Source organism: Misgurnus anguillicaudatus, chromosome 16 (genome assembly GCF_027580225.2).
Source record: "Misgurnus anguillicaudatus chromosome 16, ASM2758022v2, whole genome shotgun sequence".
NCBI classification, from domain to species: domain Eukaryota; kingdom Metazoa; phylum Chordata; class Actinopteri; order Cypriniformes; family Cobitidae; genus Misgurnus; species Misgurnus anguillicaudatus.
In genome coordinates, this window is record NC_073352.2 from 19697839 (window position 1) to 19715449 (window position 17611).

The 17611-nt window shown below is 37.7% G+C and overlaps 1 protein-coding gene across 1 annotated transcript; it reads left to right on the top strand.

Annotated features, from left to right (window-relative positions):
* The first annotated feature begins 442 nt into the window (after positions 1-442).
* On the top strand, positions 443-17391 carry clint1a (clathrin interactor 1a). Its single transcript, XM_073854311.1, has 12 exons — positions 443-667; positions 6076-6180; positions 6281-6377; positions 6503-6609; positions 7718-7884; positions 9198-9381; positions 9612-9837; positions 10054-10138; positions 12422-12499; positions 12987-13270; positions 15411-15591; positions 15686-17391. Exons 1-12 carry the CDS (start codon positions 627-629, stop codon positions 16006-16008), a joined length of 1878 nt encoding a protein of 625 aa, XP_073710412.1. The 5' UTR covers positions 443-626; the 3' UTR covers positions 16009-17391.
* The last annotated feature ends 220 nt before the right edge of the window (positions 17392-17611 follow it).

The window sequence follows — 17611 nt, forward strand, 5'->3', positions numbered from 1 at the left end:
CAATGTGGCAAAGTGCCTTTAACTTATTGAATTGACTTTATATATACTGAAGGAGATATTTCTGCTAGTTGTCACAATTATTACAATCCTTCACAGGCAGGGTTTATTTTTGAAAACAAATTACTGATCATTCATTCCCAATCCCATCTTTATTGCCCAGGTACACACGTTGACCATGCAGGCCACTGGGGCATGTTGTCACACTACAAGAGGTAAAGTGTAAATGAAACATGCCATTGCAGTGTTCACTCAAGACAATAATGCATTTAACCTCTTCAATCTACAAAACCAACATAGATGTGTTTAACCAGTTTCTACCGTTTATTTAAAGCTATTCCGTTTAATACAATCCCTCATCTACGACGTTTTCTCGGTCATGTTACATGTTTGCTATTTCCTTATCAAAGGATGTGGTGTTCTGCTAAAACAGCCTACGAAATTTCCGTAAGTGACAGCGCATTTCCGGAGTAACCTGTGTGGCCCTGAGCTCGTGCACCGCTGCCTCAAGCAGCGTAACTTTTCAGTTCATGCTTTTCCTTTCGTGACAGCTTGACTGGCACGACCAGCGGACTTAAGCGTCGGTGACACCTGATTTCACGACTGGAAGCCACGACAACAAAGCCAAGATGTTGAATATGTGGAAAGTGAGGGAGCTGGTTGACAAAGCGTGAGTATTGTGAACGTTTTTGAAGCGATTTCGGTCTCATGTCTCGTACCTGTTGAAAAAGAGACACGTACGCACACACTGACGTCACATCACACTATCGAGACAGCGGCTAGCACGCTAGCTAACCACATCTTTGTTAACCTTTAAAATCATCTGTTTCACGGGTTTATACCGAATGTTGCTTTCTGAAGTGTTTTGAAATTGACATGCTATACGGTTTCATTTTGATTTTAAAATAAAACTTTGCCTTCAACTTAATCGCCTTACTAACTTTGTGGCTAATTCGGTGTCAGTTGCTAAACTTGTGTTGGCTGTCAAAACACGGCGCCTTGGTGATTGAAAGTATTTAAAGTATTTCCAGACCGACCTAATGTATCTACAACAACATTTTTTATTAAAAGTTTACTTTAAAGTATGTGAAATATGGTAAGAACACATTGCAGTGTTTGACAGGTAATGTCGGGCACTGTGTTTATGATAACCTGTTAGCCACTTTAAAGACACTTTTTTATATCTGTGTGGTCTTTAAGGCTAAATAACTACCTGCTAGTTTACACCTTTTGTTTGTAATCGTGTTACAAATGGTTTAAGTGTACATATTATTGTAGTGTTCATTCAGAAACTGCTAGTATCGGTGTTGCTGTTCTTAGACATGTTGCTTACACCCTCTTCCGGCTAGTTGGCATCCACACTGTAGCGTTTAATAATAAAACTTTACTAGTTTGTTAGATTAACTATTCGTTGTTAAGAAATATGTTTAAACTGATAACTGCCACAAGTAAGGACAAGCCCCTGTCTTTCCATTAACTACTGGCTTATAGTTACAGACTACATATAAGTACTATCTTTTAATTTTTTAGACTTGTGTATTTGTTTTTAGAGATAAGCCTTATCTTTTAAGTAATTTGGTTGAAGAACCACAGACTTGGTTGTTTTCATTATATGCTTGATCACTGTCTTTTAATACTCTTTCCTGTATATATTTTTCTGTTGTTTTAAGAATGTAATAATTGTGTATCTCTTGACCTAAGGTTTCTATCTGTTGCTACATTGCTTTTTTCCAACTATAGACGGTTTCAGTAGTAACAACATAAACGGTTTCCCTGGAACACACATAACTTCCGGTAAACTCCACTAAGAATCAATAACAACAAAGTCCTTTTAGAGTAGTTTATTTCTGATAAGTAGATTACCTTAGTTCATATTTCATAGCTTAAGCATATAAAAACACTGAGCTAACGTTGCTGTGTAAAATGTGTAGTATATGTGTAGTATAATGTATACAATGTTAACTACAAACCAGCTGCCAGCCTCCCTTCACATAGTGGGGATTCATGATCGCCATCTCCCCTGGTCTTTAGGAAACAAAACATTTGTTATCTTTGACAAAGTATTTGTTCCAGAGTTTATTTTAGCCACTAGTCAGACCCTTAAACAAACACAAAACGGAAGTAAAGTTTCGACTAGGCGCGTAACCGCGTCTCAAACCTAAAGAGATACTCTTTCTAAAAGTAAAGGCTTATCCATGCCTTCCTAAAATGCTTCATTCAAACACGCTTCCACATATCTACTTTACTGTGTGGTAAGATTTGCATAGCATCGCCCGAATGTATACGCAAAGAAATAACTTTATTCTCGCTGTAGTATTGTTGCGCAGCTTTGGGAGCTGATATTCCTAATATGGTAAGGGGCATAAGATTTTCGTCACACGCTTGAAGTTTTTGGCCAATCACAACACACTGGACAGCTGGCCAATTAGAGCACACTTTGTGAAATCGAAAGAGGCAGAGCGCACTGCGTCATAACCTGAACACCACGCCCATCCGGGGGGGGGGGGCATACAAGCCATCCATCTCCATTGACTTTGTGTTGTGGGAGGCTGCCTCCTTGTCATTTCTGGCTTATAACAAAAACAAGCGTTTAAAGACACAAAAGTGGAAAAAAGGCAACTTAGTAGAACTGTGCCCACTGGAGGGAAAAGTAGTCGGCGATCCACTTTTTTTCTCCTTAAAGGCTGGGTTTTAAGGCTCAACAGCTTATAAAAACGTATTTCTGTTTTTTTTTTTTTTTGCTTGTTAGCTGTACCACCTTGTCACACAGCAGCTTTTAGCCATTATTCTGTTTTTTGTTATAAGCCAGAAATGACAAGGAGGCAGCCTCTCACAATACAAAGTCAATGGAGATGGTTGGATTGTTTTCCCCACGGTGGGCGTGGTTTTTAAATTAACATAACTGCGCTCTGTCTCTATACGTTTTACAAAGGCGAGACAGGCGCAACAATAATATACAGTCGGTGGGTGGAAAATAATGTGTTTTTGAACCTTAAACCGCGTAAACACTTTGCATTACACCACATATACAAAATAATGTTCTTTTTAGCAATGTCATATCACCAGTTTAAATGCAGGAGACATGAGCATTGTTTCTATGAAATTGAGCTAAAAGTTGTGTAAAAATCTACTCAATTGCACAATCCTTTGTATGGATGTTGCGTTACAAAGTAGGTCCATGAAACTGTGTGATACCCAGTCTTCAGCTGTGAAACTGTGATGTACTAAGCAGTTGTCACAGTTTGAAGATGAGGGATCTATACAATGTTTAGGGCAACCCCCTGATTTTCAACTGTATTATAAAGTTTGTATGTTAAAGATTGTGGTAAATGTTTAGAATCAAAACTATGCAGATGACCATCAGTACTAGTGACATCCATAAAGCATTGTCATTTCCTGCATTTGCAAATTAACTTTGAAAGAAATGAAGCGGAGTAAATAAGTTTGTACAAAATAAGTTTTTCTGACCTTTCAGCAGCTGAAATGCTGTGGGCCACAATGTAGCCGTGGAGGGGGGCCTCATGAAGTTAAAGGAATTTAGCTTCACGCTGGTAAAAGACAGAATGTTCAAAAGTATTGTGTAACACTCCTCAAATGTCACACGAATGCAGTATTTAGTACATAATATGTGACCCTGCATTTTTTTCCTTTTTTTTTGTGATTTACAGATTTTACATAAAAACCGTCCTACATAAGAACATTCTGTGGAAATATAACCTTGATATATTAGTCAAGTCATGTCAAAGATTGAAATTAAAGTAAAAAAAGACTGAAATCAAACTGTGATGCTCATAATCTCATAAGTAGATTGAGACTTTAGCCTGGATTTCACATGTATAGTATTTATCACTCTGAGCAACTGGCATCATGTAATAAAATTACTAGGAATTATAGCTGTATATTTTATGGAGGAAAATAAACAAAACATCATCACCAAGCTCATCACCTAGTTGATGTTGGGTCATTGATGAATCAGACATGCTTCACGCATGCATTCCAGATCTTTCAGAAAAAGGAAATGATGGTAGCCACAAACACAAACAAACGGATATCATATCAAACTATGCCTACTTCATGTGTCTGTTTTTTTTTTGGTTTATTACTTCTGTTTACTTGCAAACTGTTGTCAAATACAACTAATGTGTGACTGAATTAAGTTTAGGGAGTTCATGATTGTTAATTACCAAGCTTATTATAACTTGCTTAACATGTTTGTACTGCCAATAATACACTCCCATCTCACTTGTGAGAAGTTTATAACAACAATAATTTTTAAGGTACCTTCATAGGCTGTTAGTTGAGACATCTATTAAAACAAAAAATCTTAGGAAAACAAAGGACCTCCTATGGCTTTTGTATTTGATCCACCCTCTGTTTAGAGTGAGCTTCTCCTATACCCCACCCGCAATCACTCTTCAATTACTCTTGTGTGTCTTGTATAACCAGTCTTTAGCTCACGGTAGTTATGTCCCTCTGGTACTAAACTGGTTTCACATAAGATAATAGCTCATGCTGCTCACCTTCATTCAGTATTTAAACAAAGGTGCGGGTCTGAGATTTCAGATAGGGGAGGTCTCATTTGAATAACTGTCCTGAGGACTTCCCTTTTAATAGATTAGTAAAGGAAAGTGTTTTGACTGCAAACAATGACTTGGGTTAATTTCACATTAGACTAATGTGTACCAAATAAACTCCCTCATAACATAACATTTTGTCAGGTGCATTAATGCATTTAGTTGGTTTTGGAGTGGTTTTGCATCCTTCATATATCTGAAGAGTATTTAGTTTTATCAGATTTATAAAAGACAGATCAGCTCTAGAAATTGTTTCCGGAAAAGCATGAGATCCCGGAGGCGTCAAGCAGGAGTCACGAGCAAGCAACACAAAACATTGTTTCCATCAGGCTGGCTTACTTGGAAAGCTGAACAAGGCTTTCTTCTCCTTGCATCCAAAAACACATTTCGTCTTTCGTGCTGTTGTTTATTTTTTGATATAAAACAAAGCTGTCGTGTGCATTAAAGCCAGTGACCTCTACTCGAAGGAACAATGCTAATGAGTGTTCTCGCTATCACTCTGCATTGGTGTGTGGACATGCATTTCCGTGCCCATAAAAGGAATATGGGGTCACTGATATGTAAAGCTTTGTTTATGCTCGCGCTTTGGTCCACAACGTGAGCCTCCGCTGTTCGTGCGCGCATCTCAACAAACAGACGAGGCGTTTATAGCTGACGCGTTTGCTGTTGAGTGAATGAATTTTAATGAAATACGGTGAAATCCCGGCACATCCCAAAGCCACAGAAGTAGTAGCATTACAAACGCTAATCTAGGAAATGTCCATAGGAATATTTATATTGCTGTTCTTCAAATTGTTTCAGGTATTTTCATGATAATAAAGATTGTTTTGAATTATTTTGTTTAACGAGCGTTGCTTTTTTAAATGCATGTTATAAAAAACTCTGACTCATAATGATTTTAGGATGATAGGGAATTCCTACCAAGTGCCGAAGTACACGCACAAGCTGTGCATGAAACACAGAATCGATTCTAAATCCATTTCAGAGGCATTTATAATGGGATTCACGATTAATCGTTACAGCCCTAATAAATATGAGAACATGAATAAAACAACAATTTCTTATGTATGTATTTATTAAACATTATCATTCCATTTTTACTAAACAAACAGTACAGACATCTTAAGGTTTGTATTTTATTCCTCGTCCAGTTGTTCATTCAATACAAATATAAGCCAAAAATACGGAATCACATGTAAAAGAATTCATGTTTTAAACTGCAAAGTTTCCATACTTTACTTCCAGAGTGTCAGATAAAAATTATATGCATTGTTTTGCATGGATTGATCAAAGAGATACGTCACAGGCTTACCTGCTTGAAAAACATTCCGAAACTTGTAGGAAAGAAGAGGCGTGAGTTTGGCCCAGAAATACTCCACCTCATGTTTTTTGATACTTTGGATTTGTTTAGCATGAGGATTACAACTTTTTTAACTGTGTCAGAATGCATGAAATGGCATTAAACATAATTAAGTAATGTATGGTGTTTTTCTTTTTCTTGTAGAACCAATGTTGTGATGAACTACACAGAAACTGAGTCTAAAGTTCGAGAAGCCACAAACGATGACCCATGGGGGCCCTCTGGACAGTTAATGGGGGAGATTGCCAGGTAGTGAAAGAATTTCGATGCTTGATTCTTTGAGTATTCCTTCTGTTACACACACTTTAGAAAAGTACAAGACATTTGGTTCCCTTCTGTTTCATTTCAGGTGCACGTTCATGTACGAGCAGTTTCCAGAAGTAATGAACATGCTGTGGACCAGAATGCTGAAAGACAACAAGAAGAATTGGAGAAGAGTGTACAAGGTATGAAAACATGTGGATAATAATTACTGATTTTTACTCTTTGTTTGAAGGCATCAGGTTTATAGTATAAAATGGTCTAGTTCAGCTGTATTGTACCTTGACCTTTACGTTTCTCTTCACTTCAGTCTTTACTGCTGTTGGCGTACCTGATTAGAAACGGATCTGAACGGGTGGTCACTAGCGCAAGAGAGCACCTCTATGACCTGCGCTCTATTGAGAGCTATCATTTTGTTGATGAGTGAACAACACACAGTTGAGAAGTCATTCAAGTATTGTTTTCTAGTCTGCTAGTGTTTGCAGTTTTTCATCATACTTAACAGGACTAAACCGTACCAGAGTACAATTGGTCCCCCTTTTCCCACTCCTCCACTCGTCTGCACCCACACTACACTACTACATGATCCGTACCCGAGTGCGCTTGCGTCATTAAAAGATGCGATTTTTTTGAAGAAAATTGGAAGATGTGCGCGATGGATACTCATATTTATGAGTTTAGGGCTTATTAGGTGTGTTTGAAATCATGTGCACTGTGTAGATTGTTTGGCATATGACATTTAATAACAGCGAGAGAGAGTCTGCTCTCCAATCACTTTCGAACTGCTTTAATGTCATAAACCGATCAGTCCGTGCAGCGTGCATGATGTCAAACACACCTCTGTTATCTTGGGTCTTTTGGGATGCGATGACACGGACTGTATGTATTTGTGCTGAGCATATCAAAAGTGGTTTATAAGGACAGCTGAAGTTTTGCATTCCGGGGCGCATGCCTGAATGAAGGCGAACCGTACCCCACACCACCTCTGCAAAGCGTATACGGGTACGCTTAAGTGTACCACATCCTGGTACAGAACGCCGCGATCACACTAGCCAAACAAACCATACTTTGGGGTCAGACGTACTCTGGTATGGTACAGTTTACATAATGTGAGTTCCCCCATTAAGGGGGTCGCACATCGGACGCGCAGCTCAGCGCTGGGCTGTTCTAAAAAAATCGAACACATTGTTTTCTATGAGTATACCCACACCCGTGCCGACAGGTGGCCCCTGTCCACAATGCACCCAGCTACGACTCTGGAAGTTGCTCAAATCCCTGTTGTGCAACAGAGTGACACACACATAGTTTAACATTAAATAACATCATATTTGTCCCAAATAATTAATGATTAACATTGGCTGCTAACGTATGTTTTGCATTTTGAAGTAGATGCTATCTGACTAAGCTTGCGCTATTTAATGTGCACTTGCTGTGTACGATACCTCCGAGTTGTCCTAGACTGCGCATCCGGTGTGCGACCCCCTTTAGTTTCTGGTTAGTTATGGATGCATTGGGTTTGTGTTCCAGATGACAATGGGAAGGATCAGGGCATCAATGTGCGACAGAAGGTAAAGGAGATGATCGAGTTTGTCCAGGATGACGACAGATTGAGGGAGGAGAGGAAAAAGGCAAAGAAAAACAGGGATAAATACATCGGAGTGTCTTCTGACAGCATGTCAGGTTTCAGATACTGTAAGTACACCTAAACTTCCTCTCTTACACTTGCCACAATATTTTGGTCTATTAAGAAACTTCATGTGTTACAGCAGTCAGATAACATTTCATCATATTTATTGTGTAAAGTTATGTGAAGTTAAGATGTGTTTTTTCGCAAAATAAAAAAAATCACTTATTAAACAGGTCCTTTGTTTCTTCCTCACTGTTATTATCCCTGGAGGGTTTGTGTTGCCAGATGAGTGAACTGTAGGTTTATTTTGAGACTCGGTGTGGCAGCTTTTTTCTTGCCACATGACAGCATAAATTATAAATTTGATGTTCTTGATTGAGTGGGGAAAAAAGTTTGCCGCCTTTTTGCAATGCAAAATGGCTGTTTGGAGTCACGTTTTTAATCTTTTGGCTTTATTCATGTAAACAGGCTCCAGTTTCTAGTTAATGTTATGGGTTATACCTGAAGATGTAAAAAAGGTTCTCTTTATATTCACATGTGATATGACTGCATTATTGTTTTTTAAATATTAATTAAGTATTTTGGGAATATAAGTGATTCAAACTAGTTTCTATTGATTTTTTTAAGAGCATCTCTGGGTCAATTCACAAGTGCAAAACCCCCCCCAAGAATTAGATTAGTATATTTTGTTAAAAAATAAAATAGTTTATTTATGTAATAATAAGATGCATTGACATTTCCCTCTGAATTGCCATTACTGTGATACAGAAAAAAACATATTGTAGTTGTATATATGGTAATATTTGTCATTTACTGCATTTAATTAAAAAAATTAATATATAAACATTGCATTTGCCTATGATTCTTTTTATGGCTGTTCTTTAAAAATAAGAATCTAATGAGAATCACCACTGAGAATTACAAACAAACTTATTACAAACCAAATTACAGTAATTAGAATTGGGACCAAAATATGCCTAATTGTCAAAAAAATAATGTTGCAAACGAGGCATTTAGTATTTCCCTGAACAAGCTATTTCACATAACAGATTTGGATTTACTTAATTAACTTAGTTCAAAGGTTTACATCCATACTGGAGAATTTTGCAAAAAAACAGTGGACAGTTCAATGGCTCAAGACAAACAAGGGAAAAACTATTACATATTTTATGGTGTATTATTCTGGAAGATTAAATTATTGTGGACTATATTTTGTAAAATATATTCTTCTTGGCAGTACTACATTAAAAATTACCAATAAGCAATTTGTATGATTCTTTTTTTTTCCTGAAATAACAACAGTAAATAAATTTTGCATATGTAAACTTGTATAACAAAACGTATATAATGTAATACACTTTGTTTATTTGTTCTGCAGCGGAAGACAAGTTTGATTTTCAAAACTCGCGCTCTAAATGGGATGAAGACTGGGACAAGAGTAAGGGGGCGTTCCCTTTCAGTGATAAACTTGGAGAGATCAGCGATAAGATCGGAAGCACCATCGACGACACTATCAACATGTTCCGCAAGAAAGATAGGGACGATTCACCTGACAGATTCAGGTCAGGACCCCAAGGCCTTTTCACCTTCTCCTCATACAAATCTGAACACACAGTATTGCTTTGAAAAACAAATAGCGTAAACGAACTAATTATACAAACAAAATTGTTGACAGGCAGCAAACTATTTTTTGCTCTTGAACTGATTTTGTGTTTTGTTAGATGGGAATCTGCTATGAATGTAAACATTTTGTCAGTTAACTTAAATACATTTTCTTCTTCTTTTTGTATAGTGACCCAGAAGAGGACAGAGGTAGAGGAACGCGAAATGGACAGTCAGGGAAATCAGATTTTAAAGATAGCGAAGAGACTGTGACAACCAAAAGTGTACAGATCGTCCAGGCCACAGAGACCACTGCCACCCGAAAAAAAGGAGGCATCCCCTCCAAAACAATAGATTTAGGAGCAGCTGCACATTACGCTGGTGTTAAACCCTCCGCCCAGACAAACCCTAGCCAGGTAGTGAAGCTACAGAAGAACCATCGCTTCATGCTTACATCTTGACATGTCATAGCTTTTGCTTTTTTATAAAAACACCTCTATATCATTTGCACACATTGATTACACCTGTAAAAGATTGACTATTAAAATGTATTTACTGAATGAATATGAACTCTTTATTGCCTTCTTGTGGCAGCTGTTGGCAGTGTTTTTAAACTCTTTTCTTTGCTGTAGACGACATCGACAGTGAGCCAGCCCAGTTCTGGTCTAGTGGACTTATTTTCTGCAGATCCTGCACCTGCTCAGCCCGCCCCCAAAGGTGAAAATAGTAACACATTGTTGAGTTTCGTTATACATTTGAAGAAACTGTAAACCTAACCATGAACAATTTTGGAAGTTTCGTCTTTTATGTTCTTATTTATATTATTTGAATCTCACTTCTTAATAAATATCACAAAGTTTGATAAGCATATACGGGTGATTCTCACGAAAACTTGGTTTTAAAAATGTCTAGCATGTAAATGTTAAAATTGCTTAAATTTACTTTTTTCCCACCAGACATTGAAAGACAAAGTCTGGAGTAAATGGGAACATTAATTTAAAAACTTTTACTTATCATTTAACACTTTTTGTAACATAATTTAAAAAATTAGTCCTAAAAAATCTCATTACCGCAACAGTCAGAAAACATCAACACTGACATATTTTCAAAATGACATGACAAACCTGAAAGAACATAATTTGGAGATTCTGCACATGCATTTAAAATCAAAGTATTATGCTTCTATTAATTAAATTTACATTTAATAAGCATCTGTTGCGGTAATGATAATCAAAATGTCGTGTAAGCATTCTGACTAGACAATATTTCAAATTAACTGTAAAAAAATGATCTTACCTGGTAGCCATCTTGAAGTAACTGGTCCATGTGCTTGGTCACTCAAAATCAAACTTTATTAAAATTCTGTATGTGTGCTTAAACTGTTCTCAAAAAGTGTTGCGGAGGATGAGAACATCAGGCATGGACACATCATTTTCCTAATTTTGCTTCATTATTATTATACATGAATATTCAGTAAATATTTTTTCTGTCATCTAAAGTAGTCTAGCAAAACATCCATTTATTTTTTTTCTTAATATTTTTGTGTTAATTTGATTAAATTACAACATAACGCATGTTCAAACACAGTCGGACACATTGCGGTAATGAGAATTTCAGCAGAAAATGAGATAAAATTTACAATTATAAATTCTTATGTTGAAATCACACATTGTGCAAGGTAGAACACAGTATTGTGTTAATTTTGATGCTTTTTAATGTTACTATATTACACATTTTAAAGCTAAAATCATTAGTGCCGTGGTGTTTCAATGGTTTCGTGAGAATCACCCATACAAGGAGATAAAAGTTATAGATATATACACTAGATGTCGTCTTGGGGCTCTGAGCATGCGTCAAAACCGCCGCCATCTTAGAACAGGGGTCTTGTCAAAGGAAGTACCTAGGTAAAGCTGCTATCTCCGCCTGTACTTCGAATTCATGGACGATGCCGGACTTTTGTGCTGCTTATGGATGTTAGTGCTACTAGCACTATGCATTATAGATAGAAAAAGTACATTTTCATAAAATCAAAACTTTTATTTTTTCCTGGACTAAATGCTAAATACATGTCTGACTGTTGAAACGAACCAAAAGAAAACCAAGAAAATCGCGTTCATGACGATGTATGGTGATTTTATTTCTGTTACACCATTGCATACAATGACGCTGATGCGGGATTCCCTTGTTTCAAGATGGCGGCTCTAGTTGATGCATTCAGTCCAATGAACTGCTGTAGCCAAGGTGACATCTAGTGTACATAGTGTGAGGATCAGTAGTTTGGCCGTGTTGGTTTGATAGATCCTACTGAGGCCCTGTCCCAAATGGCACACTGCGGACTTAATGGTGGACTTCCTCAGGGTCCACACTTTGATGACATCATGTAGTGCAGACCTTAGGGACCCTTAACACGAGTCCACAAGGGTGCACCGGGGTTCTATTTTGGGACAGAATCGAGCATCACGCTGGAAGAGGGAGGTGAAGTTGCCCATCAATGTGAATTCCTCCCTTTAGTCGGCTGATTGGTCAGATTCTTTTCGCAAGGCCTTCTGGGTTGGTAAAGTGCAAAGGGGGTGCTGATGAGCACACTTCGAAGCGTAAAAATGACAGACGGGACACCCTAGAGACTTGTAGACTAAGCGAGCATGTGCAATTTAAGGCCACGAGACCGAAAGTCCACATGAAGTGCGCCATTTGGGACAGGGGCTAAAAGAGTGGGAGTCAACAGTAAAGTTTAGCATATGTGCTCTTACTGCCTGCTGGAGCATTGAGACACAAGGACCAGACGTAAAAGCGCTCCCTAGTGGGTGTGTGGTGGTGTTTCTTCACAATGTCGTACAATTTCCTCTACTAGCCAAACTGCGATTTGTTTCTTACTGCAGGCACAGCCTACAGAAATTTAACTGGAATGACCTGATAGTGTGCATGTTATAGACTAACAGATGATTTTTATTTCTATTTTCTGAATTTTAGTCTAATTTGTGAATCTTGCTCTCTTTTTAGTTTTAAGTTCTGAACTGATTGGAGGCTTTGCAGATTTTTCTTCTCCTGCAGCTGCGGCGAGTCTTCCATCATCAGCTGGTATGTTAATGTTACCTCTCGACATACCATCAGGTCCACAATTAAATTTTGAATTCAATTTGAAAGGCAATGAGTGTGCTGTTTTATTTCTATATTATATGTTATTTTAATGATGTAATGGGAATGAAAATGAACAAAGTTGCTTTCCCATCTTCAGCTGCCTGTTTCTGAAAAGCTCAACGCTGAAAGCTTTTAGATAGTGAGAGGGTGGGCAGCAGCCATATGGTGGGGTGCTGTGCTAAAAGCTAATGAGCACAGACACATTTCAGCTCTCATTGGTTGTGACATCTCATCCTCTACATTCCTGAGACTCTCAGTCAGTTAGGATAAAATTATTTCCAGCCTGATTGCTTTTTACTTTTCTCTGGATTTTTGTGCATGTTTTACTTTGAATGCTAGATAATAAAGTCTGAAATGAGACCGGTTTGTGCAATATAAGCACTATTTAAGCTATTGCATTTCTTAAGAGACTTTTGTCTTTCCTCAGCCCCAGCATCTAATAATAACGCAGACTTTGGAGATTGGAACGCCTTTCCTTCATCACAGCCAGCCGTGCCACCAGCTCAGCCTGTCAACCCGGCAGGAATAGACCTTTTTTCAGGTTTACAGGCCACCCCTGTTCTTGCTCCTGCCCCTGTCTCAACAGCACCCTCCGCTGACCTGTTTGACCTAATGGGTTCCTCCCAGACTGCAAGCTTCAGCACCTCCCAAAGCATGAACTTCTCCATGACCAGCTCTCAGACTATGGGCCTACCACTGTCCCAATCTCAGGTGTCTGCTACTTTTATTATTACCTTTAGGTTGTATGTAAGCATGTTTGAGTGGACCTTAATACTACTTTTTAAATTATTAATTCATAATGACCTAATTTGGAGAGCATTTTATTCTAAAAATTACATTGTACAAAAGCGCAATGTCGTCAATATTTTTTATTTATTTTCCTGGACAACATTTTTTTTTACGTTTTTGGAGTTATTTTGTCAACTTGCATGTAAATGCAAAAAAAAATCATGAAATCAAAATCAAAGCTTTGCTTTTAGTCAATGTCTGGTAGCTTAAAGGGACACTCCACTTTTTTTTGAAAATATGCTCATTTTCCAGCTCTCCTGGAGTTAAACATTTGATTTTTACCGTTTTGGAATCCATTCAGCTGATCTCTGGGTCTGGCGCTAGCACTTTTAGCATAGCTTAGCATAATTCATTGAATCTGATTAGACCATTTAACATCGGGCAAAAAAATAACCAAAGAGTTTCAATATTTTTCCTATTTAAAACTTGACTCTTCTGTAGTTACATAGTGTACTAAGACCAACAGAAAATTTAAATTAGCCATTTTATAGGCAGATATGGCTAGAACTATGCTCTCATTCTGACGTAATGATCAAGGACTTTGCTGTTGTAACATGGCTGCAGGAGGCGCAATGGTATTACACAGCAGCCGAAAATAGTCCCCTTAGTATCTAGTATCAATAGAAGGGGACTATTTTCGGGCACTACGTAATATCATTGCACCGCCTGCTGCCATGTTACAGCAGCAAAGTCCTTGAATATTACGCCAGAATGAGAGTATAGTTCCTAACCAGATCTGCCTAGAAAATCGCTACGTATAATTTTCTGTCGGTCTTACTACACAATGTAACTACAGAAGAGTTAAGTTTTAAATAGGAAAAACATTGAAAATCTTTGGTTATTTCTTCAGAGCACGATGCTAATGGTCTAATCAGATTCAATGGATTATGCTAAGCTATGCTAAAAGTGGTAACGCCAGACCCAGAGATCAGCTGAATGGATTCCAAAATGGTAAAAATCAAATGTGGAGTGTCCCTTTAAGCTACCAGACATTGACTAAAAGCAAAGCTTTGATTTCATGGTTTTTATAATCAGTCATTTGGCATTGAGATAAGGAACGTTCATTATTTGGCCTTCATGTGTTTGTCCCTCAGCGCAGTGATTGAACTTTATAAATTCCTGTGTTTTTCATTAATCATTTAACAAAAAAAAATTTCGTTTCACTCGAAAATTAGCATCTGTGCATTACCATAGGCATCACATATGTAATACTTCATATTTTACATTTTGCAGTGCATCAACATTACACAATAAAGAATAAAGATATTCATGTAGCTTACATTAGGAGCACAAAGGTCATTTGTTTAAATCCCAGAAATTACACATACTGAAAAAGCATATAGCTTGAGTGCACTGTAAGTCGTTTTTGATAAAAGCATTGCATAAATGTAAACATAAAAATGAAATCAAGCAATGTGTATCCTGTGTTTTGCATAGATTATGTGGTTTTCATTTACATTCATTATAGGGAACCCAATGCATCTCAATCTATACTGTACATGCTACTTGCACAAGAAAATACAATTCTGGCCGAGGATTAGAGAGCAGATAACATGAAAGTGAAACGAGCAAGGGTTAACATGCAGCATCGGCACAATTTTCCACCCACCCCCTTCACATTACCCATCAACCCCTGTTCCCTGGGGATGCCCATCACAGAGAATGGCAGAATGAGGAGGAACAAGTTTAAGTCAGAAAACCATTAAATTGAAACAAAAGCCTTGCACAAAGATAATATTTGCATGCTAAAAGCCTGACCTACTTTAAAATGGCAAGTTTTGCCATTTGGCTTAAGAAAAAAAGCAGCACCCCATGGTATAATTAGAGGGGCTTTTAACATGCTAAAATAATTTTAGTAGAAGACAATGCCTCTCGACCAACATTTCTGTCTTTTATAAAACACGAATCTTGATATCACAGTGCAATGCTGTTCAGTATTAATAATGTCTTTGTCAAGTTGGCAAATGTAGAACTATACATAACATGCTTAAACTGCTGTTTTTGATCAGTTGTATCTTATGTGGTTTGTTGTAGCCAACGGAATTTCTTTTGGTTTTTGCAGCCATTGCAGATTATGGGGGACCCTTTGATGCCTCAACAACCAGTGACCCAAAAGCCCAATCCTAAAGCCCCTGTGCCATCAACTTGGTCCAATTCTAATGTAGATATAAGCCTAGACTTCCTTGGCCCTGGCATGCAGCCACCCAAACCTGCTCAGCCCACCCTCAGCATGATGCAGCACGGTAAGCATGAATATCTGAATGATATTAATAGAAATCTCTCCTTACTTTATAAAAAAATAAGTAAAACATCCTTCACTCTCTTTATTTGCTAAAGGAGGTCAGATGCCTGTCAATATGATGACTCAGGGTTTCGCTGGAATGAACCTGGGCATGCAAGCCACCCCCACAATGGTCAGACCACCGGTTAACACCATGATGGGAGGTATGAACATGGGCATGCAGCCTGGCATGGCAGGTGGTGCTATGTGCATGCCAACCATGGGAGGAATGCCAGTCAATCAGGGCATGATGGGAATGAATATGAACATGGGCATGGGTACAGCTGCCATGGGAATGACAGGAAACATGGGCATGAGTCCTGCCGTGGGACAACCTAAGCAAGATGCCTTTGCAGATTTTGCCAACTTTGGGAAATGAACGGGAGAGAGTATTAAATGAACAATACTTCTTAAGGTGTGACCATGAAGAAGCTATGAAGAGCTAGAATACAAAGACTACCTGAAAGATGTCAAGTAAAACTACACAGGAAATGTTTGTTTTGAGTGATAATGATACACAACTGGATGATTATATTATTTACTATGTTCTTCTCATCAGCTGTACCAAGGAGCCCTGTTGAGGGCAGGGCGGCTGGTTTGTTCTGAGAATCATGTCGGTCATTGCACATGCACGTCTCACGTTTTCACGGCGTTGGGATTTTGCTTTAAGTCTAAAATCAAGCCTTGATGTAGGATTGCATGAAGAAATGTATTGATAATGAATTTCTTGTTGACTGTAGACCTTACACACTCGCATACCTTCTTAAATTTAACCCAGTTTGTAATTGGGTTCCTCATGCTATAAAAAGAGTTTATTGAATGGCCTTCCCTCTTTGCCTTAAAATGTAAATATATTTGCACACAGACAATAAATTATTAAGTTAAAGGGTTATTAACAAATTCAACTGGTGAGGATTTTTGTATAGAGTAAATCACTTGGCATTTTCTATTTGATTTTATTCAGAAAAAACATGAAATGAAATCAAGAATATACAACGACTATTCCAAAACCATTGTGGCCTTTTAAAATGGTTCGCCTGTGCTTTTTGAATTGAAATCCGACCTGCTTTGCATCTTTATGAAAATGCAAAGTCACACGTGGTGCCTCTCTGTCAGTTGCCTCTCTTCCTGAATATTTCATACAACATGAAAGTACAGTATTTACTAAAGGTACTGTTAAAGAAGATACACATCTAGTGGCGTACATACATGCACACATTTTTTTTATGTTTTTGCATGGTTAATTTATAAGAAAGTTTGGGGCGACTAAGCAGATTTTTATATATAGATTTGAACCTGATATGGGTTCGTATTTTATGCACGCCTGCTCATGCTGAGTGTATAGGCCATAGGGTGAGTCTGTACTACAACCAGTGGATTTTTAATACCCAGGTAGCACTGTGAGTTTAAAGATATATCTGAAGGACCATCATTGTATTGTTAAAATCAAGCGTCTCTATCCACAGTGTGCACTAATGCCTTCTCCCATTCTGAGGGTTTTTCACACAGTATGACCAAATTTTTCCTCTCTTCTGTTTTTGGGGTTGTGTCTTTGTAGTCTGTAGGATCTCAACTGTTCAGTTGGTTATGGGTTAGGGAATGTTGATATGAATATGAAACACTATACATTTATGCAAATCTATGACAAGCAACAAAATATATTTCTTCCAGTGAGAATGTTAAATGTTTTCAATTTCTTACAATGACTTGATTGTACTTAATGATCTTTTATGAATGACAATAAAGAGTTGATTTCCATTTTCATGGTGACGCTTGTTTTTTATATTGCTAATCAGTTTCATGTGTTAACAAAGAATTGTCTACATTTATATAGATCCTCAAGGACCTAACTCTTAATAGATGCAAAGTTATTGTTTATAGGATGAAAGCACTACAGCCACATGTCCCATTTTTACTGAATCTTTTCCCAGTTTACAATTCAATTTTATTCATATAGCGCTTTTCACAATTGGTAATTGTTT

Coding starts and splice junctions, on each gene's coding strand:
- clint1a (XM_073854311.1), top strand. CDS start 627: ATGTTGAATATGTGGAAAGTGAGGGAGCTGGTTGACAAAGC. Junction 6,610..7,717: donor ATTGAGAGCTATCATTTTGT/TGATGAGTGAAC, acceptor GGTTTGTGTTCC/AGATGACAATGGGAAGGATC. Junction 7,885..9,197: donor CATGTCAGGTTTCAGATACT/GTAAGTACACCT, acceptor TTTGTTCTGCAG/CGGAAGACAAGTTTGATTTT.